This window comes from Colias croceus, chromosome 6 (genome assembly GCF_905220415.1).
Source record: "Colias croceus chromosome 6, ilColCroc2.1".
NCBI lineage: Eukaryota > Metazoa > Arthropoda > Insecta > Lepidoptera > Pieridae > Colias > Colias croceus.
The window spans coordinates 6,545,000-6,569,975 of NC_059542.1; the positions used below are offsets into that span (position 1 = coordinate 6,545,000).

A 24,976-nucleotide genomic window follows, 5' to 3' on the forward strand; every position below is an offset into this window, starting at 1 on the left:
CGCCGATAAGCGCTTATAAGCGCTTATAAGTTTCAAGCTTTCTTTCTGAATACGCCCTATTATACTGTTTAGTAAAGCGGCTAGGCTCATAATTATCAAACTTTATTCACTGCTACAGTCAGACGTAATGATCTGTGGTAATGACCTATAGCATGATGGCAACTTGATGGCAACAGTATATCAATGAACCAAAAAGGAATGTTTTTTGGACTTTTGAATGTATTATATTTTACAACTTCGCACTAAAAATAAAAGTTTGTGTACCTACGCATTTTCTTGGAAAATGTGGGAAAAATGCAAATTGGCAAAGATTTAGCTTACAGTCCCGTAAAGAATGACGATACTAAATTGTTTAAATACGTTTCGATAAAAATAATACCTTCGGGAAAAAACAAAACAATACATACTCCTGCTACACTCCGATATATTTTACTACTAGCTGCACCGCGTGGTTTCACCCCCGTGGCTCCAACCCTGTTAGTTGTAGCGTGATGATATAAAACCTATAACCTTCCTCGATAAATGGGCTATCTAACCCCGAAAGAATTTTTCAAATCGGACCAGTAGATCCCAAGATTAGCGCATTCAAACAAACAAACAAACTCTTCAGCTTTATAATATGAGTATAGATTAAATAAATTAATAAATAGCTGTGGTGACTGTGGTCCTTAATGGCCCTCGGAATGTAATTTTATGAAAATTATTATAATACTAGCTTACCGCCTGCGGCTTCGCCCGCTTTCTCTAAAACGATTTGAGATTTAAACTATCCTATCTCTCGAGTTGGTTCGAACTGCACACGATGTGCGAATTTTATTATAATCGGTTAAGTGGTTTAGGAGTCCATTGAGGACAAACATTGTGACACGAGGTTTATATATATTAAGATAATATTCTTACATATCCTGTATTATAACCTTATGGGTTGCACATCTTATTTTCAGTAAGTAATAAGATTTAATAAATACTGGAATCCGAAATAGTATCACATCCCAAAAAAATGTTCTAAATTTATTTCATTTCTAGAAATTTGCACTACACCACCACGAATTAATATTTGAGAAATTTGAATTTTTTTTTTTCATTTAAATGATGTACGTACATAGTATGAACATGTTTTATTTTTTTACTTTGGTTAGTTGAAATCAGTGCTATTGTCTATTGCTAAATTCGGAAATACAGGCAACATTTAAATAAAAAAAAATAATACATTTGTTCAAAGTGACACACACGCCATAATGTAAATTGCTTCTAGGTTTGGCGTTTGAGTTAATTTTTTTACATTTTGATGTTAAAAGTTAACTTTTATCGTAAATGTATGGCATTTAAAATGTCCTCAGTAAAAATTGGTAAGACAGAAGTAAAACGTAAACTTAGTGAGGTGGTAAACAGTTCAGTTCGAGCTTATTTAGGTTGGAGTATAAGAATCGAAGCCATTCATTTCCATGATTAGTGCGTTTTTAAAGGTGTTTTTCAAAATAAATGAAGAGCTTGTTCCTGTTAAATGTTGATAGTGTTTTTCACAAATATATACTGTTTCGAAAAGTGAAATTATATTTGTCGCCTTAGTTAAAATGTTCGCTTGCTCCACAGAGTCAATCCTGCTGTTGTTACTTGTTGTACGTAGTATCAGGGTGTACCTATATGAAATGTGTCAAAGAAACAGTTGCTCGTCAGAACTTCAATCATCATATTGTAATTTAGTGTTTAAATGCTCTACTTAGAAATCGAAAGAAATCTTTCTATATTTATTGATTTCGTAAACAATGATAGTAATTTGTGAAATAATTACGTCAATAAGTTTGATCGGTCCACACGTATATTCAACGTTCATACGATTTTACAGTACTGTTAGTGCAGATTGCGTGAATTGAGTTTATTTATCGCTTTGAAATCTATATACATTTTTTAACAGATGATATATTTCAGGGTAATTGTTTGCCATGGCTCAATATTATCAAATAGCTGTTGGCCAAGGACATTCATTGACTCTAGAAGATTTACAAAGATACTGCCCTAATATATGTTTAGATGGCAGAATAGTAGTTAATCAAGATGATCAGCAGTATGCACCACAACAAGTATGTACACATTAATTATACTGTGAAATTATTTCCAATCAAATGAGCCATGAGAAAATTAATTGACAAAACTTGTGTTTATTGAAAGGTGGTAGTTCAACAAGCAGATCAACCAAATGATATCATAGTTAGTGAAGGTGTTCAAGTTCAGCCTCAATTAGTTGTTAGAGATGGCTTACAATATCAGCAGCAATATATCATTAGACATGACCAACCTCCACCACAGCCCAACCGACCTGATTTTCAACAACAACAATCACAGCAACAGTCCCAACAGACACATCAACAACAGACATTGCTTAGACATCAGGTAAGTGATTCTTTTTTAAATTGTTATAATTTTAATGACATTTATGCAAACAGCATTGCATAAAGTAATTCTTGAAACAGGTCAACAAACATTGTGTACTATATGGTTTAGAGTTGTGTCTCTAAGAAACATTTATTTTAGGTGTACTACACTTCTGATTTACCTGTAGACGCTCAGGTTGTGTTGCAACAAGCCCCACAGATTATTGATGCATCATTGATGCAACAGTCATCTTCCCAGCGTCTACAACATGTATGTTTATGAAACGAAATAGTTATAGCTAATAACTGTATGACTGTAAGATTTGCTCAAAATCTTATTTGGCATGTGTACATACATTTTATACCACTATACTTTGTCCTAATTGCTTTCATTTACAAAATTGGTTAAGCTATATTTTAATTTTTATTTATATATATTGTTTCTTAAATTGGCAGTTTATTTAGTTTCTTATTTTGCAATTTGGTTTTAAATGTAACCAAAATATCAATTTTTAATAAATTGAGTTTCAAAGCATGAAATTCCTTATATTATGTGAGAGTGAAGTAGGTTTTTGTGAAAGTAAATCTATTTTATTTTGAATTGTAAAATCTCCCCCTTAATTATTATTGTTTTATAAATATATATATTCACAACTAGTACACAACTTGCCAATAATATGATTACTAAGAATAATATACAAAAAGTAAATGATTAATATAAAACAGGTTTTCTGTTATATATTACTGTAATATAATAATTACTAATAACTTGAAATTAACTCCTTATGTTATGTGCATGTTGGAGCTTATTTCTAACTAATAGATTATCGTATAAAAATAATCAGAATGTACCACTACTAATAAAAATGGGTTTGGTTAATGGTTATATTTAAGAAGTGTTGCTGTATGTATATCAAATTTGGCTTGACATGTCGCCATGTGTCTTGATCTTTGTCCAAACACTGTAGGATCATTTTAATTTAATATATTATAGTTGTTCTACATGTCTGTACATGTCTCCCTTCTCTACTATTATGGAAAAATCATGAGAACAAAATGAAAAAAGTCTCCTATGCTATTGGTAACCATCAACTAGTTCTGGATTTGTATGTGTAAAAATACTGAAATAAAATTTCAAACAAGAAAAGAACAACAGGATTACTGGAAAATAATGATGGTGATAGAAGATTATTGCTACAGGTGGCAATAAGTCTTTTGTGAAGAACTTAAGAGATCAAAGTTTTCATTAAGGCACACTAATCTGGTTAAATAATCCTTTTTACATTTCAACAAAAACCATTTATGTATATAAGTGGGAGAAGGTTTACAATATTTTTATTTGCTTTTATAGGTGTAGAATATCTTGTAGCTTACGTGTCTCGTTTTACTTGGGATAACTAACCCTTCATTACATTTTTAATAAAACCCACACTTGATGCTTATAAAATTGTCCATTTGCTGTCTTTTGGGTCTAATTAACTGGATCTTGATCATCTAGTGTTTATGGACTAAAGTCACAGCCAGTTAAATCATTTATCCCTAGTTTGCACCTATATTTCCCTACAATTTTGGGAGATACATTCCACATATAGCTCAGTCTATTCCTACCACAAAAAGTACTCCAACCTACTGAGTACAATATAAGAGTATAAAATGACCCTAATTACTTGGTTATTTACTAAAATATGTGCACCCTGTAGATGGTGAGCCCCGTGCATGTACTTTCGTCGCCGTCTGTGTTACATCCGGGTCAGCAGCCACCGCCTCAACCGCCGCCCCCACCTCCGCCTCCGCCACCGCCACCTACCCCTCAACATGGACCCCCACAAAATGTATGTAATTATAATAAACTATAGAATTACCAAATAAAAAAAAAATGTTGTGTGGTTTTATGAAACCACGGTAAAAGTGAAACTTTTTCTCACACTATAGACATTTAACTAAAAATTATCGTATTTGTACGATAATTATCGTATCGTGCGTCACGCGACATGCGCTACACAGACCAAAAAGTTTGAGACGATGTAATAAAAGTTTCACTTTAATAAAATTAAAAATTAAAAGTAAGTTAGTTAAGTGAACTAGGTTATTACCTGTGTCGTGTCTCAAGTCAGTGACCTCCCGTAAAAAAACTTATTGTATGTGGAATCACTCAAATCAAGCAGATCAATGCACTGGATACTATTTTTAGTATGAATAGGCACATAGTCTTGTATTTTATATACACATTTTATGCTTATTCTTGTAAATAAGTAAAGTTAGTCTAAAGCTAATAATAATAAACCATAATGATTGGAAATATCTATCTAATATATGGGGGCATGTTTTTATGTTTTAGCAAAATCAACAGCAGCCACAGTTGGCAAGGGCATCACCACAACTTTTGCAACAGCTTCAGCAACACCAGCAACAAATCCAATTCCAACAATTGCAACAGCAACAGTTGCAACACCAACTTCAACAACAGCAACATCAACAACACATGCAGACTCAACAGATTCAGCACCAACAAGTTGTAATGCAAACAGCATACATTAATCAACCTGTAAATATGGATCTATTTTATGTTATAGTAATATCAGTAATGGGCTTCAAGCTCAATGCAAACATTTTTTTTTTCATTATAAAAATATAATGTTTTAAAATTCTCAGATTATTTATTACTTTTATTATATTTTGTATTTACAATAATATGTACTTATTGTAGTTTAAAATCATTACCACAAAAATTAATTATAATAACTGTTTATAAAAAATTTGGCTTCAATATCATAAAATAAAACCCATTACATATACATTTCATTTCAGGGTAACCCACGCCAAGCTCCACCGCGGCTGTTGAATCAAGCACTAAACAACCAAAGTGGGGTGACTCTAGTGCGCACTCCAGTGAGGACCGTTCGACCAAGACGGCCACCCTTACGGGCAACGATGACACCGCCACCGTTACAAGTGCCTGCTAGACTTCTCAATCCACAAATATTACAACAGGTAAGATCAGAAGTCTTTAGGTGTTAACTGTTAACATTGTTGCGGTAGTGCCAAATTTCATAATTATAAATCATAAATGCAAATTTATAATGTCGTATCTTAATATAAATGTATTTTAAACAGTATCCTTAGGTATTTTTAATAAAGAATTGCTGAAATTGGGTCTATTTCAGTTTTTGAAAATTAAGAAAAATTCCAATTGATTACCTGTTTTATTTATAAATATTATTTCATACTATTGTGTCTGGTCTATTTAATAACTTCTCTTTTATCTACTTTTCTGAAACTTAAGTATTCAGTAAGTAAATGTTAAATTTACATAATGTATAAGTATTATAACATTTAGACAATTGTAAATAAATATAAATATTTGTAAATAGAAATATCAACAAACAGATTGTTATTTAAGCAAATGAATACCAGCAGCTTCTAGTTTTCAAACCGCGGATTATTATAAAATGACCTAGAAATACAAGAGAACGCGCCAAATATTATTTCATAGAACTTAACAATATTGAAGGCATACAGTTTCATAACTGTAGTGTATATGTCGCAGTCATCTGGTTGTATCTGTTAATTGTTTGAATGATAAGCCCATTCTTTTAATGATGACATTTAATTGAATTGAAATAAAAAGAGAAATAAGTAAACACGTTTTCGCATTTAATAATATTATTAAGAACTTCTGTACCCAATTTCATACAGACTCTACCAGCTGTTTTTGCATTATTTCAAATATTCGCGTTCATAATATCAGTAGGATTTGATATATTGAATAGATGGGGCGCGGTGTGTCCCTTAAACTCAAACTCAAACATTCATTTATTCAATTAGACTACTATTTAGTAGCACTTTCGAATCGTCGTTACATAATTATTTTAACATTTACCACCGACTCGGAAAGCAGTGATCTATGGAGAAGAACCGGCAAGAAACTCCATAGTTGCTCTTTTAAAATCATGTCGATATTACATAATATGTAACTTATATCTAAATACATATTACATAATATATCATAATATACCAAAGAACTGTCCTGTGGTCGCGACAACCCTCCATGGGTTTTTATCGTCCATATATTCCTGAATACTGTAGTACGCTCTCTGAACTAGTACATTTTTTATATAAGTTTTAAATTTAGAACTACTAAACTCTCTAATATTATGAGGAATTCTATTGTAAAAGCGTATACCCATAAATGAAATAGCAGCTAAAACTGAACTTAGCAGATAAAACTGAAAAAATTGAATAAATTCGATCGCTCTGGCGGTTCACGGGTGGCTGAGTTGGCCAAGCGTCCGCCCCGGATTGGCGAGAAAGGATGAGGGTTCGAGTCCTGCCTCGTGATCTACTCTTTATAAATTTACAGAATTTGATATATTATGTGTGTATAGTCGCAGTCGCCGTCCCCCGGGGCGGCGGGCGCGGGCGCGGTGCGGGCGCGCGCGGCCCGGCCGGGCTCCCCGCGCGTGCTCAACCCGCACGCGGCGCACGGCCAACAGCGCCCGCCGAGGCCGAGGACGCCGCTGCTGCAGGTTCAGGTGAGTGTTTTGTCGTAAACTGATATAGTCATATCTATAAAAAATGTTTTTATTAAGCTATTGTATAGCTTCTATCGCGAGCCTTGAGCGCGGGGACTGAATCCAGAAATTGCGTAACGAAAAACCTCACGCTCCCCACTCCGACGGGCACGGAGGTGTGGCTTGAAGGCATGCTATGCAATAGTTTTACCACGGCAGTCCCCGAGTGCCACACGTATTTTATTTTGTCACCTTTCGCCCAGTGGTGGTCTGGCAAAAGGTCACTGCACAGTGATCAGGCTGCCCTTTGCGCCTTTATTTAATGTAACATTGTTACCTTTATAAATAAATATCTGAAGGAGCTAGTTAACTCGTTGCCGGTCAAAATCACTTTTGACTGCAAGAAAACGTTTTTGCCTTATGCCGCCTGTGCGTCGAAACGAACTGACGCCTGTGCGTCAGTTCGTTTTTGACTGATTTTAGAAGTCATACGTGATTATGATCGGTAGCGAGTTTTGACTGCCACAAATACATCGTTCGGGGCTTTGCCGGCCGGCCTATCGCGGAGACTGGTCGAGGAGCTTCCCTCTTCCGATGGAGGAATTACTTCTTTATTTCTTTCCTCCATAGTTAAATTATTTCTGACATGTTTGATGCGTTTTTCAGAGGTTATCTTATTTTTATTAAAAAAGTTATTTTAAAGTTACGTTACACGCTTATTTATGAAGGTACAAGTCCGAGACGGGCCGCAGACTGCAACCGCAGGCGACACTGTGGCTACCGGCTGCGGTTACCGCAATGCTGCCTGCGGTCGCTATTCCAACTGCGGCTGCATGCCGTGGCTGCACAATGCACAGAACCGTGTCTAAATGATATAAACAAAAAAGACAAAGATAGTTTGTCACTTCCGCGCAGGTGGCATTTGCATACTGCAGTCTGCGGTCGCTGCGCGCCGCGGCCGCACGCTGCGCGTTGCGTCTGCAGGCAGCAGTGTTGCCGCGCTTGGAATCAATTTCATAGATGTTCATAGAAACAAGTGGTGTCGCTTGCAGTTTGCGGTTGCAGTTTGCGGTCTGCGGCCCGTCTCGGACTTGTACCTTAAATAATCTGACTGCAACTCGATTTTAATTGCACATAAGAGGCTTTCATTTCTAAAATTATTCAATTCCATACTTGCTTAATATTTCACTTTAAAGCTTGTCACTTTTACCATACATCGTATATAGAACACTTGCAGATATAATTTTGATAATCACGAACATATTCTTACAGCAACAACAACAGCAACAGCAGCAGCAACAACAGCAGCAACAACAGCAGCAACAGCAACAACAGCAGCAACAACAACAGCATCACCAGTTAGCACAACACATTCTTGGCCAACAAGTGCAACAGCAACAACAACAACAGTTAAATCAACTCAAACTTACACAACAAGTAAGTTTATATCTTCCACCATCCAAAAAATGTGTTCACATATTAAAATAATACTTAACATTCATTATTATTTGCAGCAACAACAAATTTTACTTAATCAAAATCAACATGGTCAACAAGCACGCATCATCACTCCACAGGGTACTATTGTAACGCAATGTATCAATCAGTCGCCTATCTCAATTCACACAGCACAATCAAGCCAAAATAATGGACCACTACCTCAACAAAATACCTTAAATGTTGCACAGCAACACCCACCTAACCAGCAGTTGCAACAGATACAAGTGAAGAAAGTTGTTGTTCAACCCAATAACGCCAATGATATGGATGATCTCGAAGAAAGTATTACAGCGGCGATAGTTCAGAAGTCTATCGTCAATGAGAATATGAATACGTCGCAACAGTTCCACACGCCTCCGCCTCTGCGACAGGGACCGAGTACAGTGCCGCCTGCGTCTATGAACTCCGGAGTTCCACAGCATCAGATAAATTATGTGCCCCAACATAACTTTCCACAGAATCAGATAGTGTACGAAAACTCTCACGTGCAACAAACACCACACCAACCCCAAACTATAGCCCAATTGTTGATGGAACAAGATAATCCTGATGAAGAACGGCAGTTTTTCACATTATCGAACGGACAAAGGATTACTTTAGCGGAGTTCAGGCGGATACAGACGTCGCGCGCTATGTCGCAACAGACGTCGCGAGTTATGTCGCAACATTTGCATCAGCAACAACTTCAACAACAGCAGCAGCAACCCAGGTAAATATGTTTTCCTTATTATAATAACACTTATTGATTCAAACTTAATTTGGATTTAAGGGCAACATATTAGATTGTTAGACACTGAATAGCAATGCTACAATATCTTTCAGTTTTTCACAGACTATGGTCTGCTATGGCAAAACCATGATGGTTTCTAAATATCATTCGGATACCTTTCAATAAAGTATAGTTAAGAATGGTTTTTTATAAGCATTAGAGCCTTTTGTCTAGCTATACAACATTATTAAATTATACTATTTCAGGGATACTGGCCGACAGACATTAGTTAAAAGTAAGGAACAACAAAGACCAGTGCAAAGAGTACCACCAATGCAGACACAACCACAAGCTCCTCACTCCGGTAAGTGGATAAAATTAGGTGTTTTTGTGATATTTTGTTTCAAATCCAATTAAACAAATTATGATATATGTATAAGATTTTATCCTTTCTGTACCAAATATATTGTATTATTTCGTTATTTAATTCTGAGGAAAGATCTTATCACTGTTACAAAATATTATATTATTTATACAGAAAACAACGAAACTGGTGGTCCATCTGAACAATCCGCAGAGCCCCAATCTGCAAAAATGTTAATATTTCTCCAAAATGGAGAACAAAGACTTATTACTTTTACACTGCCAAAGGAAAGCTGTACACTTCAAGAAGTTTTGGAACAGGTACTTTTCATTTTATATTCATTGTATTCAATTATAAGGTATTTTAACAATATGTATCATTAACAAAAAGAAAAATCCTCTTTTTAAAATTAATAAAATTTCAAACTAACACCATAACATTATGTAGTTGATATTTTATTAAAATCTTCAATGATTCAATCAAAATTGTTTATAACAGATTTTGTTCCAGGTTAATGTACCCTTTACGGAAGATACTCATATACAGTGTATGCAAAATACCAGTAGTGAAATTGATTATTTTGTATCAGTAGGTTCTACAACAAGAATAGAAGAAATGGTAGAGAACCATCCGGTATGTAGAAACATCACTGAGTATAATCGTTTTTCCTCGATAATGTTACTAATAATCTTATATATTGCAGATGTTAGTGGGTGATATTAGCAGTAGAAGTTCGCCTAATGTGACTACACAATCTCAAAATAGTGAAATGTCCACACCGGAGAAGGGTCCCGGTCCCGATACTTGTATGTTATTATAGAATAACTTATTATAGAATAGTTTAGTTTCTTAATACATTTTAAAAGCATTTCTAAACAAATTATCATTAGTTTTTCTAAAATATAATGTAATTTGTCAATGACTCCATGTTATTGGCGAAAGTTTGTAATTTTCTAAGATATGATAAATTGGATAAATATTAAATATACATCAGCTACATAATACCTTTTTTGCAGCTAACAATAGTCCCGAGTCGCCTAAATCACCCCCGCCGCGTTTTGTAGATGGGAAACTAGCAGTATGCAAGTCTTGCGGTTACACTGGCTTCGATTTTAGTCGCTGTCAACGGTTTGTATATTCATTTTTATTAAATTATTATGTCGCCGCCACACTATGCTCCTCGTGCTGCTCATTGCTCTGCTCATCGCGCTGCCGTTATTCGCCGCGACATTGCCCTCTGGCCACACACTGCTCTACTCGCGTGATTAATCGCGACGCTCTTCACTAGGGATGGGTCGTCGGCGTATTTTTCATCAACGAGACTAGATCGTTAAAGGTCGATCATCAACTATAGTAGAGCCATTTTAATAGGCAACATTTGACAGTTCAACAAAATTCAACAACGTAACCTAGTAACGACGACATAGAATAACATGATATTTCGTTTTGTTAGAACTGCACATTTGCTTAACTTTTTTCAATTACGATTACATATTTATAATAATAATGACCGATACAAGTAATTTTAGGATTTGATTTTACTGATAAACCATTCTAAACAAAATAAACAATTTCTGATTTAAAGAACTGACGTCGCTACAATTTTGTGTCAATAAACCTTTTTTCTTTTTAAATACCAGAGACGTTACTCTAAAAATCGAAATCTGACATCTAGAATCGAATGCATTGATTACTTGGGAATAAAAATTATCATAAATTATTGACATGTGTTTCAAGTTCGATTGACAAATGTTTCAAGTCCGTATCGATTAATTCACTTTAATCGATGTTTTTAAGCAGTTTACCACCCTATGAAGATAAAATTGATAGACGTCAAATGTTGCCTATTAAATTGGCTCGACTATAGTCGTTCAACTAATTAAAATCTTCGACTAGTCGATGTGTAAACTGAAACGAATTGACCCGGTCGACCGATACGCGCGCGTGCGATTAAATTATTAAATGTTTTTAACTGCGAATAATTAAATTTTCTTCAGCGGCCGCTTTTCACGAAATGATCGATCATTTCATTAAATGAGCAAATCTACGATATGGCCACGACATATTATATTGGCCGATTAAGAAGAGCTGGAACGTCAACACATTGCACATGTGTAGTGTCTGTGAAGACGCGCGCGGCGTGACGTCATACTGCATACGCATCATGAAAAGTCTATCCGTCTCTCTCGCGCGCAGACTAGCTTATGAGGATGAAGGGGACAATTATTGCTTTTATTTTGCATTTGTTTTTAAATACAGGGTGATGTAATTTAAACAAAGACGTTAGGTATATCTACTACTTACTGTATTCTATGAGATACTTCGCGGCACGCGGATTAGAATATTTTTTTACTTTACCTAGGTAAAATTATGTAATCATTTTATAAGTTTTGTTAACAAAATGTAAACGCCGTAAGTTAAAATTTTCATACATAGCTGAACAATACAGCTCTTATTGTAATGTAGCCTTATCTCTTACGTGCTAGGGTTTCGCTTGTATTGTTTCTTGGTAGTGAGCGCACGTGTTATTTGTATTGTTATTTTGAATATGACATGAAATTTAATTATTATTTGACAATTGAATGATTATCAATACTATATTACAATTGATTATGAGAATAAATAATGCAAGTCTACACTTAAACTAGAGTCCCATTTATTTTTGAACATACTGTATAGTAAAATTGCATAAGTGTGAGTACTGTGAAGATGCCAGCTTTCCTTAATCGGCCAATACACCATACGAAATTTCCCTACTGGTATCTGTATATTGTGCTTTTAACGTATCAGACGTAATCTAATGTAATCATTGTAAAAAAAAATACCGGCCGAATTGATAACCTCCTTTTTTTTGAAGTCGGTTAAAAACAAGTGAGAGAGAAGTGCAATATTTTTAACACAAACCCAATTGTCAATATTCATTATGATGATTGGTGTAATTATTTTCTCTTAATTATTTTATCGATTTTTACTCTTTTTATCAAAGATGATTATTTTAATGAATGTATATTTTTGTTACAGGTGTAAACGAGTTTTCACAGAAGAACCGAAAAGTGTTCCATTAGCAAGTAAAAACGTAGAACAAAAGAAGAAAGAAGCTGAAAAAACTCACCAAGAAAAACAAATGTAATATACTACACAAAAAAGTATTTGTGTTGAAAATATGCACAGAGTATCCACATTAATTCAAATTAATATTTTCTTTCAGAACATGCAGTGAAAGCTTTAAGCTGAACTTGCTAAAACCTTCCATCAAAACATTTAATAATAAAACTGTAAGTATTCAAAATTAACATGCATTATAATCTTATGAAATAATTATGTGAAAACTTGGTTACAATAATTTTTTATGGTAAGTTAACTCAGACAACTCATGGTCATGAATAGACCTAATTTATTTACATAATATATGGATTTGCTAACATGAAAATAATATTGTATTCTCTAGAATTTTTTCTTTTTTTATTATCTAACCAAAGGTTTCCAGATCATAATATACAATATAATAAGTGGACTCAATTTTCTTTTTACTGATTATTGTGAATATTTCAAATAGATTGTACAAGAGAAAAAGCCGGGAAGAGTAAGAAAGCCAAGAGGAAAACAGCCTGATCCTGAACCGGTTATATTAACATTAAGTTCTGATGAAGAAGACTCGAATAGTTCAATGTTAAGTAATCAGGTAATAAATACTACTTTTTATATCAATTTCCGATCACTATAAGAAAATGATATCAAACATTGAAGGATAATTTAACTTTTCATTATAATTTTATGACACAATAATACTGAAATATTAATACAATAGTGTGTATTATTAACCAGATGGAACAGTCGGCAACCATGAAGGAACCATCACTAAGTGAAATAGAAGGTGGAACACCAGACAGCGGCATTGGATTTGATAATATGGATGGTAAGTGTATTTTTATTGATATCTTATTTTCAAAGGCAAATAGAGATTTTCAAACCATACATTTGATTGCATTTCATAGCATTCCTCTCAACAAAATACTTAACCTTTCCTTTTACTTTGTGAATTTAATTGTCATAGTAAATTGTTTGTTGGTTATTATTAAAATTTTATTGAAACTTTAACCAAGAAACAGAAAAAAGTAAAACATTTTTTTATAACAAATAATAATGTTACCGTGACTATACGAAATGCAGTTTATCTAAAGATGCACTGATGACAGATCTTTCACTAAAGTTATTGGTCACAGAACAGTAAGAACATAATAGAAGTGCGATGTGGGCGTGGCCCACGTGTCACTAGTAAGGTAAGATCACCTAACTCGCTCTCAGTTGTGCGCAGAAAAAATATTCGAGTCGGTTGTCAGCTGTCAAACCTTTTTTCCGTATTTATTCATTAATTAGGGCGTGTTGTTCGGTATTAGAGTGGAAAAATGATAGCAGACGAAATAATATCAGCAATGGAGGCATTTCATACCATCGGTAAGTCTTATTTAATTTATTTTAAATATATTTTATGTTACAACTTCGCTTGTCGTAATTTGTCAAAAATTTATAAAAATATTAAGTCAAAATGAACCTTAATCCATAAGAAATAAGTACTAATATAGATTGAACAGCAAACAAGACTTTCTGGAATATTATTGCAATAAACAAACGAATGTCGGTTTAGTGATGGTTGTAGCGCATATCGACACTATCGATACTTTAGAAAAGACAAACATTATAAATATTAAATTTTATTCTATTTTTCCTTAGCTTTCATTTGTCCTATTTATTTATAGATTTTCGAAAGAGCCTAATTTAAAAGAGAAATGGATAATAAATGCAACATGACGAGTTAACTGGATGCCGAACAGCAATAAGCAGTCTAACAAAGGCCACCGATACATCAAACCTACGGCAGTTCCAAGATTTAAAATAATGCATATTTTCTGTTTGTTTTGTAAATATAGATTTATACTATTCTATTCCGTTTTTTATTTAAATATAATAATATGAAAAGACGTACTTAGTAGTAATAAACATACTCCAAAATGTGACACCTATACTCCTGTACTCATATAATAGAAAGAAAAAAAAATGCACAAAAATATATTTATTTGTGAATTATCGATAACAAGGCTGACATCCCTTAGAGCATAGCATCAGGTTAATGTCAAGTTAATGTCATTAATTTAGAGTGACACAAATTTCAACCTTATCTTTATGTGTTGAGGTTCAAAGTTATATGTATTGAAAACCAACGCCCTCTGTTGTGGAATAGCTGAATGTTTTCGAATTTGGAATTTCTGAGCAAAGAGAAACAAAACAGCTAATATACCTAGGGATGTTATACTAAAATAAACCGTAACTTCGTTCGTTAGGGTACATATTGAAATGCTGAATTTATAACCTAAGTCAGTTTTTACTCAAATTAAGCTGTCCAATCAAAGGCATAGTTTACTTGTAGTGTACTGTATAACTATCGGTTTAAATGTGTGGGTTTGGCGACACTGGTTTTCATACGAATTATGACATTATAGCACTTCTATTATGTTCTTACTGTTCTGTGTTATTGGTGAATGGTCGCTATTAATCCTTTTCGTGACGACATCGGTCATTCACTGGTGACTGTTATCATAGACCAGGACGACTTGGTCACAGTACAGCACTGCTAAATATTTTTTACGTGGACACTTTATTTTTGGATGTTCTTAATTGTATATTATACCATTTAACTAAGTAATGCATTCGCATTGGGATTTTAATTCAACAGATACAATTAATACAATCTTTCTGAAATATTGTTTCCTTCTGGGATTTCAATGTAGATACTTCCGTAAACGGAACACTTTTTGGCGCCATAATAGAATATGTGAGTACCTATGTATAATAAAATTATTAGGTACACAAAAAATACGACTACGTCGTCCTTTCGCGATAGTTAATGCAAACTCAGCGTGATTGCATTAAGCGGCCCGCGTCGCCCGACCCCCCGCCAGTTCCCCTCCGTTTCTCTGCACACGTACATTCGTCGCCATACTGTAGGAAATATGGTAATACTGTGACTTGGTCAATGTTTGTTAACATTAACACAAATTGTAAAAATCTAAATCTAAGATTAACTGTATCATCTTTGTATCAATTAAATTAACATTCACCGCTGTATTTCTCATTCAAGTAAATTCAGAGCAGTTACAGTGTTTGGGTAATTGGTGATTGTCGACATACACCGGTGCATCTTATTATTCACTTTATATTCTTTTCTCTTATTATTCACTTTATATTCACTTATATCGGATTAATATCCGATATACGTGATATAAAGTTCTATTAATATAGGAACGTATTTATGAATGAATACTAATAGGGTAATTGGTGATTGTCGACATACACCGGTGCATCTTATTATTCACTTTATATTCTTTTCTCTTATTATTCACTTTATATTCACTTATATCGGATTAATATCCGATATAAGTGAATATAAAGTTCTATTAATATAGGAACGTATTTATGAATGAATACTAATAGGGTTGCCGTAGAAAAAAACTTCATATATGTAATAAAAACTATTTCATTAACTTGTTTGTCAAATGAATGAACTTCTAAAGGAAACTATTCAACCAACGCATTCAACATAGGTATTTATGTTTACCTAACAGTGTCCAAAAAATAGTTCCCTAGTATCCTGTTTTGATTATTGGATACATACTGAATAAAAATATATTGAATATTGATACTGAATAGAAATAGCCGCCGAAATGTGTTAATTTAGCAGGGTGCTACTATTGTAGATATGTATACTTTTAAAGATTTAAAAATACAAAGAACAAACAAATAGCAGAATACAATTGTTTTTTATACTATGCTGTGAAGAATCTGCCGTAATGAACCTTTTTTATTATAATAATTAGGGATGTAACGATACATGATTTTGCCGATACGATACCGATACCGATATTTGTAGTAATGTATCGGCGATACCGATACCGATATCGTGGCTTGGTAGAAAAATAAATAGTGAATTATACATAAAAAGTTATATATGTAGGTACCAACATTTAACAGAGACTCAACTGTTAATCGTATTTTTTTAAATAAAAATGCCAAATCGAAAAACAACAAAACCATTTATTTTAGTATTATTATTTTACAAAGTCAGTTAAACTTTAAGTAATACACATACAATCAGTACCTAATAAAAGTTTACTATTGGTAGAGTTTTTTCAAAAAACAAAGAGCGCACGCGCGGTCGGCCTCCCGCATCGTTCATTGGGCGCGGTTTTTTGAATTGTTTGATATCGGTATCGGTTGTTTTAATATCGTCGATACCGATATATCGGCTTGCCGATTATATCGGTATCGGTATTGGTATCGTTACATCCCTAATAATAATCATGGGCCTAAAAAAAGAGACGGACGGAATATCGCATAAACATTGAGTGAAGCCTAGTAATGGCGGCGACACATCCATGTGTGTGTGCCAGATTAAAGGCCAGTGCCCAGTGCAGTAAAAATTACTAATTAGCTTGGATGAATCAACCACTGGACGCGAAATCAAAGGAAAATGTATGAAAACTTGTTCAACCAATATTGGGGCGAGGAGAGGTAAAGGAGTTTATAACCAAACAAATAGGAAACATTATACCTACCTGCTTCATATAATTACACATACAGTATATTCTTGAAATTTTCAAAATATCCGTCTTATAACAGATGTCAAAGACAGTGTTAATTGGCTGTGATATTTTTTTAAATATGGGTGTTATAACCCAAGAGCCCACGACGGCCAGACAATCCTTATTTTAGAAAAGTTGAAAGTTTCTCTGTATATGTCTCCGATACAGATAAGAACGACTTGCGATTATCAAGTTTGGGTTGTGGTTACTGGCAGGAAACAGGTAGTAAAGGTGTATAAAATTTCACGTATCTCATTGACACAATAACTAAAAAGTCATCGAGATACGTGGAATTCTATAAACGTAATAACACTTAGATTGGTTGCTATGAAATATTATATCGAAAACTTCCCCAAGTTTGCAGAACTTTTGGAATTTTTTTCACGACCATACAGCAAAAAAATAATTTAATTGCAATTTTAACAATGTTCCGGACTGCGGACAAGGTTGCAAAATGACCCAGAAGATTTCAGGTCATTTGTAACAGGATGGTGGTTCTCCGTTCTACAGGGGTCTTAGTACGCAATGACAAAAAGAAAAATGATGGTTAGAACGCTGATACCGGATACCTTAAGATACTATAACGTTTTATATTAGAGAATCTTAACATAAAATATTATAGTATCTTCACCGTGTGTGACGCGCTTTATTGTCGTCCCAATGAACCATTATGGGTACCATTCACAGGCGCACCCATCCGCTGGATTTGTAGCTGGCTACAAGTCCGCGGACCAATCTGCGTGTGTATGTGTAGTTGTGCGCGGCTCGCGGCTCGGCGCGGGATCGCCATCTGGAGACGCGAGCGCCGCGCCGCACCCGAGCCGCGCCGGACAAATCCGTACGTGTGTGTGCGCGCGCGGATTTGTCGGTGAACTTGTCAGTCATTCGCCATATATACATAATTAATTTTATAAATAACTAGCTTTCCACGCGCAGCTTCGCCCGCGCAGTCAAAGAAAAACCCGCATAATTCCCGTTCCCGTGGGATTGCCGGGATAAAACCTATCCTATTTCCCGGGATAAAAAGTAGCCTATGTCCTTTCTCGGGTATCAAAATATCTCTTTACCAAATTTCATGCAAATTGCTTCAGTAGTTAAGGCGTGATTGAGTAACAGACAGACAGACAAGGTTACTTTCGCATTTATAATATTAGTATGGATTAAAAGAATTCATAAATCACAACGCATTTATTTATTTATGGTGGATTCTAGATAACAGATTTCGATTTTTAGAGTAACGTCTCTAGTAAGTATTTAAAAAGAAAAAAATTGGTTTGTAAAGTCGGTTTACTGACGATAGTTGAACGTGACAACGATTGTGCTTCTTTGTCGCTCGTTCCACGCTCTCGCTTGCACTGGAACGCCTCAGAGCGAGGTAACGCCGCATGAGTCATGTTTTTTCGAGCGTGCAGCCGGCTCTATCGAATTATAAGACGTTGTCACGTTAAAAAGTTTCAGTTCTTTAAATCATCTTCGTTGTTTCAGCTATTCCTTTGCCCACACGCGGCTTTTTTTCTGCGTAAGCATTGCACCGACTACTAGAGCCAGAGAGCTTTTTTTCGTGGTAGGATAGATACGTGCAAGGCTCACCAAAGTTCACAGTCGACTGGACTGCAACTCGGCGCTCGTGTAGTAAGTGGGCGATGACGGATTTGTCCACGGATTGGTACGGCTCGGGGCTCGGCTCGCGGTGCGTGTAGTCACGTAGTGAATGCCGGGCTTTAAACTTGACTGAAGTTTGAAAACTTTTGGAATTATTGTTAAATTTTGAATTTCGAATGTCGATACTGACTGATGTAAAAATAAATATCTTAAATATCACGTTTTCTGCTAAGTAATATTTGTTTTACCACACATAGTGTGAACTATTCTTTATTTAATCCATAGACTTCCTAGACGCCAGTCACTTTGTACCGATAAAATTTTTAATCTGTGAAAAAGCTGCTCAACACTGGCAGTGTGCAGCTGTCAAATTTTGCCTTGATAATTTGATATGTTGAAAAGTGCGTACATGTTGTAAAATAGTGTAAAACGACTTTGTGATGATAAAATAAGTATCAATCAAGTCCAAATCAATAGAATCTAATGAAGATGTATAATAAAAACAGTCGTAGTAATAGAGGTATGCAATATTGTGATAAACGAACAAATATGTTTTTGAAATAAAAAGTAAATGCAAAAATCAATAAACAACGCGTTTTTAAATAAATAATCATTATAGCATTTTATCATGAATTATGTATCCGTATTTTTTGTTTTAAAACTCTACCATAAGAACACGACTACAATTCGTAGAGAAAATTTGTTGCCAACCGCCATTTAACCTATAAAGTATGAGCTCTTATGTACCATGAGAAAATCTGGATATTAAAGGATGTAATAACGTAATTAATAACTAGGAATTCTTAAAATTATAATTGTATCTACACTGTACAATTGCACTATTACATTTGGGATTTGGTACAAATCTGGATTTATTATTATTTAATCTTATACCTACTATATTATTATTTAAGTTATATGGTTAAATAGTTACCAGATCACAGTACTCCAAATTTTCTTGAAATTTTGAATATGAGGATAAAAAAATAATTCCATTTTATGCTTAATAGGTATATATATGTATATATTTTATATATAACATTTATTACAGATGTGCAATATTTTACTTTCAATTAAAATGTATACATATTAAATAAATTTTGACTTTTCTTATATTTAAGTATGTGTTTTGTAATTAGCCGCGACATATCTATATCTATATGATATATTGTAGTATACAGTCAAAATCTGTTATAACGACATCGAAGGGACTACTCATATTGATTCGTAAAAACCGATAGTTGTAACAACCGGATTTTAATTTTCTCCCTTTCTTTCCAAACGGTTAAAATTGTCAAGTGTTTGTTTGGAAATCCTTTCTCTAGCTTTAAATAATACGCGATTTTCTTCGATATTGATTTGTTTTCTTTTTTGCGACATGTTACAATTTTCACAGTAAACTCAACAATATGTTTTGGTGTGCCTTGTGTAAAGATAAGTAACAAACTGACTTAAGAGATGAAGAAGCGGGCCTTGAGGCTACTGCATGCATGTGCTTTGTTTCTAATTACAAAAGACCTTAAACTTTGATTACTTTTACGATAATAGCCATTGACTCTTATACCGTGCCAGATGTGGATACAGTTACCTATTCAAATTTTTTACAATACAGCTGAGCCGGTCGTTCTACAGATATAATACTCCGAAAATATTAACCAAATGTGGTCGCTTAATGCGGTATGTCGTAGTAAACAATGTCGTAAAAACCAATGTTTTCGATAAGGCGGTCATATAAAATTCATCCAGGACCTTTGATTTTGGTCAATTTAACCGGTATGTTGTTCTAAACGATGTCGCCATAAACGGTTTTGACTGTATTTTTATGATAGACTTAGGTACAATTAAAACAATATACAGCCTGCATTACTCCGGCCCCTGGCCTAACGTTGCCTCCTGTAATCCGTCATGTCTATGATGATTGAATACCTGTTTTTTGACAAATTTCCCACCGATAATGCATTATTGAACAATGTACAACATGTACAAAAATAATGAGCCGTCACTACTGTGCTCTACTTGAAGATTTTTTTTTTGTGTGGTGTCTCTCAATGTTAGCCAGCAGGGCTTCTACATTTTAACGCGGACATGTGGGTGAACCGAATGGTAGTGACATGTGCAAGGGCGTCCCCCCTTTACGGGGATCTCGAAACTCGGCTTGGGCTGTCGCTTGAGTGGAGGAGGCCAGAAGGGCCATAGTCGGACGGGTTGAAGATATTGTTTTACATACACATATACAATGAAGTATGATTTGTACCTACTTCTGAAACAGACTGAACCATTACATCTTATCATTAGGTCTATAATTTATTATGTCCAATTACAAGATGCTTTTGCTTAAAACATCCGGACTATAGGGGGATCTCTAGGCAGCACTCTATAATCCAACAAATTTGATACTCCGACACTGCCCTGCAAAACTATTGTTGGAATCCTGCTTGTATCCTGTATGTATATTATATCAATATGTAAAATCAACATCAGAGAATCTATTATTTTATTTTTGTTACAGATGAGAGCAGGGAAGAAATAAGTCAAAATGTATCAGGCATTGTGGCTTCTCTAAACTGTAGGACTATTAGAATTGGCTCATATAGATATACACCAAAAGAAAAGGTTTACATATCATCTAGGGGCATAAAGATTGTTGCACCTTCATTAAAAAATGAATCAAAAGAAGTAGCTCTCCAAATACAATTAAAAGAAGTAGTCCGGATATTGATTCATTTTGGAAAAGGACTACCAGTTATTTTTCTATATACTAAAAGCAAATGTGGCGTTTATATAAGAAAAATGTTGGACATGGTTGAGGACCTAGGTAAGTAATCCAAATTATCCTTTGTCATAGTTTGCCCAATATTACATAACCAAAATGTATGCAATGACAATAGTTTAGTGAAATAATAAGGAATGAGTGGCTAAATGTATTAATATGTATTTTTATACTCTAGGTCCATATTACAATCCAATGTCAAAGATAGACCCCTACAAAAGGATAACCTTACTACCCAATGTTATTACTGATGACACTAAGGCTGCTTTAAAAAATTTATTTGGCAAGGTTATGGATGAGTTGAACGCAAAAGAAGCTAATGAGATTCTAGTGCGAACATGTCCACAAGAAAGCAATAATATTTCAAAAATGACAACAAGATCTGCAAGTGCTTCCAATGTTTCTGGCGGGAAAAGGTGAATATAATTTAAAGATTTGCTGTATTTTTATTGTTTTCATATTAAATTGCTTGCAAGGTTACTAATATTCATTACATTTTCAGTTCAAATCCAGCTGAGATCAGACAAATTTTAATATACCCTCCAGGTAAAGGTGGTATTCCTATAAATACAGAAGACTACATGTGTTTAGCCCAAGATCAATTCTTAAATGATGTTATAATTGATTTCTATTTGAAACACTTAGTTCATGATGTATTAACCGCCAGTCAGAGAGAAAAGACTCATATTTTTAGTACTTTCTTTTATAAAAGATTAACTACAAAACCAAGCAAAGTAAATAGAAGTTCAAATCCACATGAATGGGACAGCAGTTTGTCACCAGCACAAAAGCGACATGCCAGAGTCAAAACGTGGACAAAGAATGTAAACATTTTTGAGAAAGACTTCATTGTAGTTCCTATAAATGAAAACTGCCATTGGTTTGTGGCGATCATATGTTTTCCAAGTTTAGATGGATGTCGTAGTATGATTGATAATAGAATTGTAGCTCCACAGGCGATAAGGCGAAAAGGTAAGCAATTCGTCTTTATACTATTTAGCTAACAGTGTTATGTAAATATGAAACTTAATTGTTTTATTATCATTTTGCAGAACGTAAATCATCTATGCAGATAGGAAGCACAACAATTACACCTCTAGTAAAACAGGAACAACTGACTTTAAATTGTGACTCAGATAATTTAAGTGAGCGAGATGAGGCTGAGGGAGATGTAAGTGCTAGAAAGTTACTATTATCTTTGAAAACTCGAGATAAATAATTTTAGTAGGACAGCTATCAAAACTATCAAAAATAATTGTAGTACTACAGTGCACTTATTTGTGTATCTGATTTTTAAATTGTTAATTCATCATAGAGTACCAAGTTGAATCTATAGGAAAATAGATTATCAATAAAGTTAGAAAGTTTTGGTAACTTGAAATTTGTGAAGTGTTTCCTTTCAATAAATACTGACACAGTAGATAAGAAAAGAAATAGTAAATATTTAAAATGAATAATTTATAATAATCTTAATAATATATTAAATAATTTCAATTATCAGGAAAGTGACTTAGACATGCAGTGTGATTCAGATGAAGATGAAGCAGAAAAGACGGTGGAAAAGAAACCAGATCTACCTGTTGTCAGAAAGAATGAACCAATAAAACAGTATGTTTATTACTATATATATTTTAGTTGTTATTATAGTTTTTTTTGTTTGTTTGACATAATCATAATATAAATGTAATGTTTGTTTTCAGCCCCTGTATTTTAATTTTTGATTCACTTGCTGGAGCTTCAAGATCAAGGGTTGTGGCTACTTTGCGCGATTACCTGACTTGTGAATATCAAGCAAAGGTATTATATTATCTTGTATTATTAGATATATGTATATTATTATATTTAACAATATTATATATTATGATAAATTTTAATGCCTTTTCGTCTTTTTCAGATGTCAAAACAAAAAATTTTTAATAAAGACAATATTAAAGGTAGCTGTCCTAAAATTCCCCAACAAAATAACTTTACAGACTGTGGTTTATATCTTTTACAATATGTTGAACATTTTTTTAAGGTATGTTGATATTTTTTTCTATATAATTTAGGAATACTTTTGTATGGAGGAATAATATGGACTTAAATTGATTTTTTTCTTTTGCAGGATCCAATATTGGATTATGCTTTACCCATAAAACAATTGGCAAATTGGTTTGATGAAATTGTTGTAACAAGGAAACGAGAAGAAATCTCAAATCTGCTCAAATCCTTAATGCATACATACAATCCAGATTCGCATTTAACATTACCTGATATCACATTCCCTACTTTAAATGGTAAGATATAAATAATTATGATTATTGCATAAAATTAATGTTTGTAGTATTTATAGAATATGAACATAGATGTTTGCTCTGTGTCTGGGTGTTAATAATTATATCTATATAAGTATTTATTTAAAATTATATATGTATGTTTATCAGCCATCTGGTTTCCATAACACAAGCAAAAGCTTAGTATGGGATCAGATCGTGCCATGTGTGAAAATAGTCCCGAAATATTTATTTATTAAAGTGAAACTTTTATTACATTGTCTCAAACTTTTTGGTCTGTGTAGCGCATGTCGCGTGACGCACGATACGTACGATAATTATCGTACAAATACGATGGTTTCATAAAACCACACAACATTTTTTTATATTTGATTCAATTTAACATTTGCCTTACTTTATCCAGGTAAATTGATTGAAAATGAAGAGCAACAAGAAGATGGTCCTGAGAATGAAAAGGGAGGGTCAAGTAAAGAACAAAAAATTGAAACAAGAAACTCAGAAGGCGCTACATTAACTTTTTTAAAACAAATGCCTACTGGAGATATTTTGTTAAAGAGGAACTTTGCTGATTCATCAGATACAATTCATTTAAGAAAAACAATAAGGCTTTCGAGTGACTCCGAAAATAGATCCGTGGTTCAATTTAAACCAGAATTTATAAAAAAGGGTGATAATGATAATCAAATAACAATAAAATTGCACTCCGGTGATTTTGTTAAAGACATTCAAAATACTTTAATAGTTAATAAGAATAAAACTATGGGTGATAAAAAACATGGTGTACATAATCAGAATGTATCCAATGTAAATTGTGTTCGTCAGAGTGTTAGTGAAAGTGAGAACTCATTTCTAAAAGCAAGAAGATTTAATAAACTTGAAGATTTAGTGACTGAAACTAGTAAAAAGTTTAAAAAGAATGAATTTTAAACAGTTGTCTGTCCACTTTACCCACTATTAAATTATTTTTAATTTAATAAAATGTATAGTTGTTTTATGACTTTTGTAAATATTAGTTAATGCTATTTACTTATTAGACAATGTATGTATCTGTTTTATAAATATTAATGTAAAGATTAAAAATTAAAACTGTATAATACTAGCTTCTGTATTAAACTGGTAGAAGAAATATATTTTATGCTTTTTTTTTTCAAATTTATATCGACGATCGACGAAATCTAGTTATTATTAGAAAATACTGCCTAAAAATTGAAATCCTTAAAAATTTCGTTTTGACCGAT

The 24,976-nt window shown here is 33.7% G+C and overlaps 1 protein-coding gene across 3 annotated transcripts; it reads left to right on the forward strand.

The window, feature by feature from the left end:
* The first annotated feature begins 1,238 nt into the window (after positions 1-1,238).
* Positions 1,239-24,868, forward strand: LOC123692853. Of its 3 annotated transcripts, none has more exons than XM_045637648.1 (28): positions 1,239-1,349; positions 1,930-2,081; positions 2,170-2,391; positions 2,533-2,643; positions 4,073-4,204; positions 4,711-4,917; positions 5,181-5,363; positions 6,758-6,904; positions 8,156-8,320; positions 8,398-9,092; positions 9,359-9,456; positions 9,631-9,776; positions 9,955-10,089; positions 10,160-10,262; positions 10,473-10,584; positions 12,478-12,582; positions 12,665-12,731; positions 13,013-13,138; positions 13,282-13,372; positions 21,205-21,510; positions 21,644-21,881; positions 21,968-22,437; positions 22,518-22,636; positions 22,967-23,073; positions 23,166-23,262; positions 23,360-23,482; positions 23,570-23,741; positions 24,142-24,868. In XM_045637648.1, exons 2-28 carry the CDS (start codon positions 1,944-1,946, stop codon positions 24,663-24,665), a joined length of 5,139 nt encoding a protein of 1,712 aa, XP_045493604.1. In that variant the 5' UTR covers positions 1,239-1,349; positions 1,930-1,943; the 3' UTR covers positions 24,666-24,868. The 3 variants fall into 3 exon arrangements, with proteins under 3 accessions (XP_045493604.1, XP_045493605.1, XP_045493606.1); XM_045637649.1 differs by having other exon boundaries at positions 9,967-10,089; XM_045637650.1 differs by lacking the exon at positions 2,533-2,643.
* Positions 24,869-24,976: the final 108 nt, after the last annotated feature.

Coding starts and splice junctions, on each gene's coding strand:
- LOC123692853 (XM_045637648.1), top strand. CDS start 1,944: ATGGCTCAATATTATCAAATAGCTGTTGGCCAAGGACATTCATTGACT. Junction 2,392..2,532: donor AGACATTGCTTAGACATCAG/GTAAGTGATTCT, acceptor CATTTATTTTAG/GTGTACTACACTTCTGATTT. Junction 13,139..13,281: donor GTTCAATGTTAAGTAATCAG/GTAATAAATACT, acceptor ATTATTAACCAG/ATGGAACAGTCGGCAACCAT.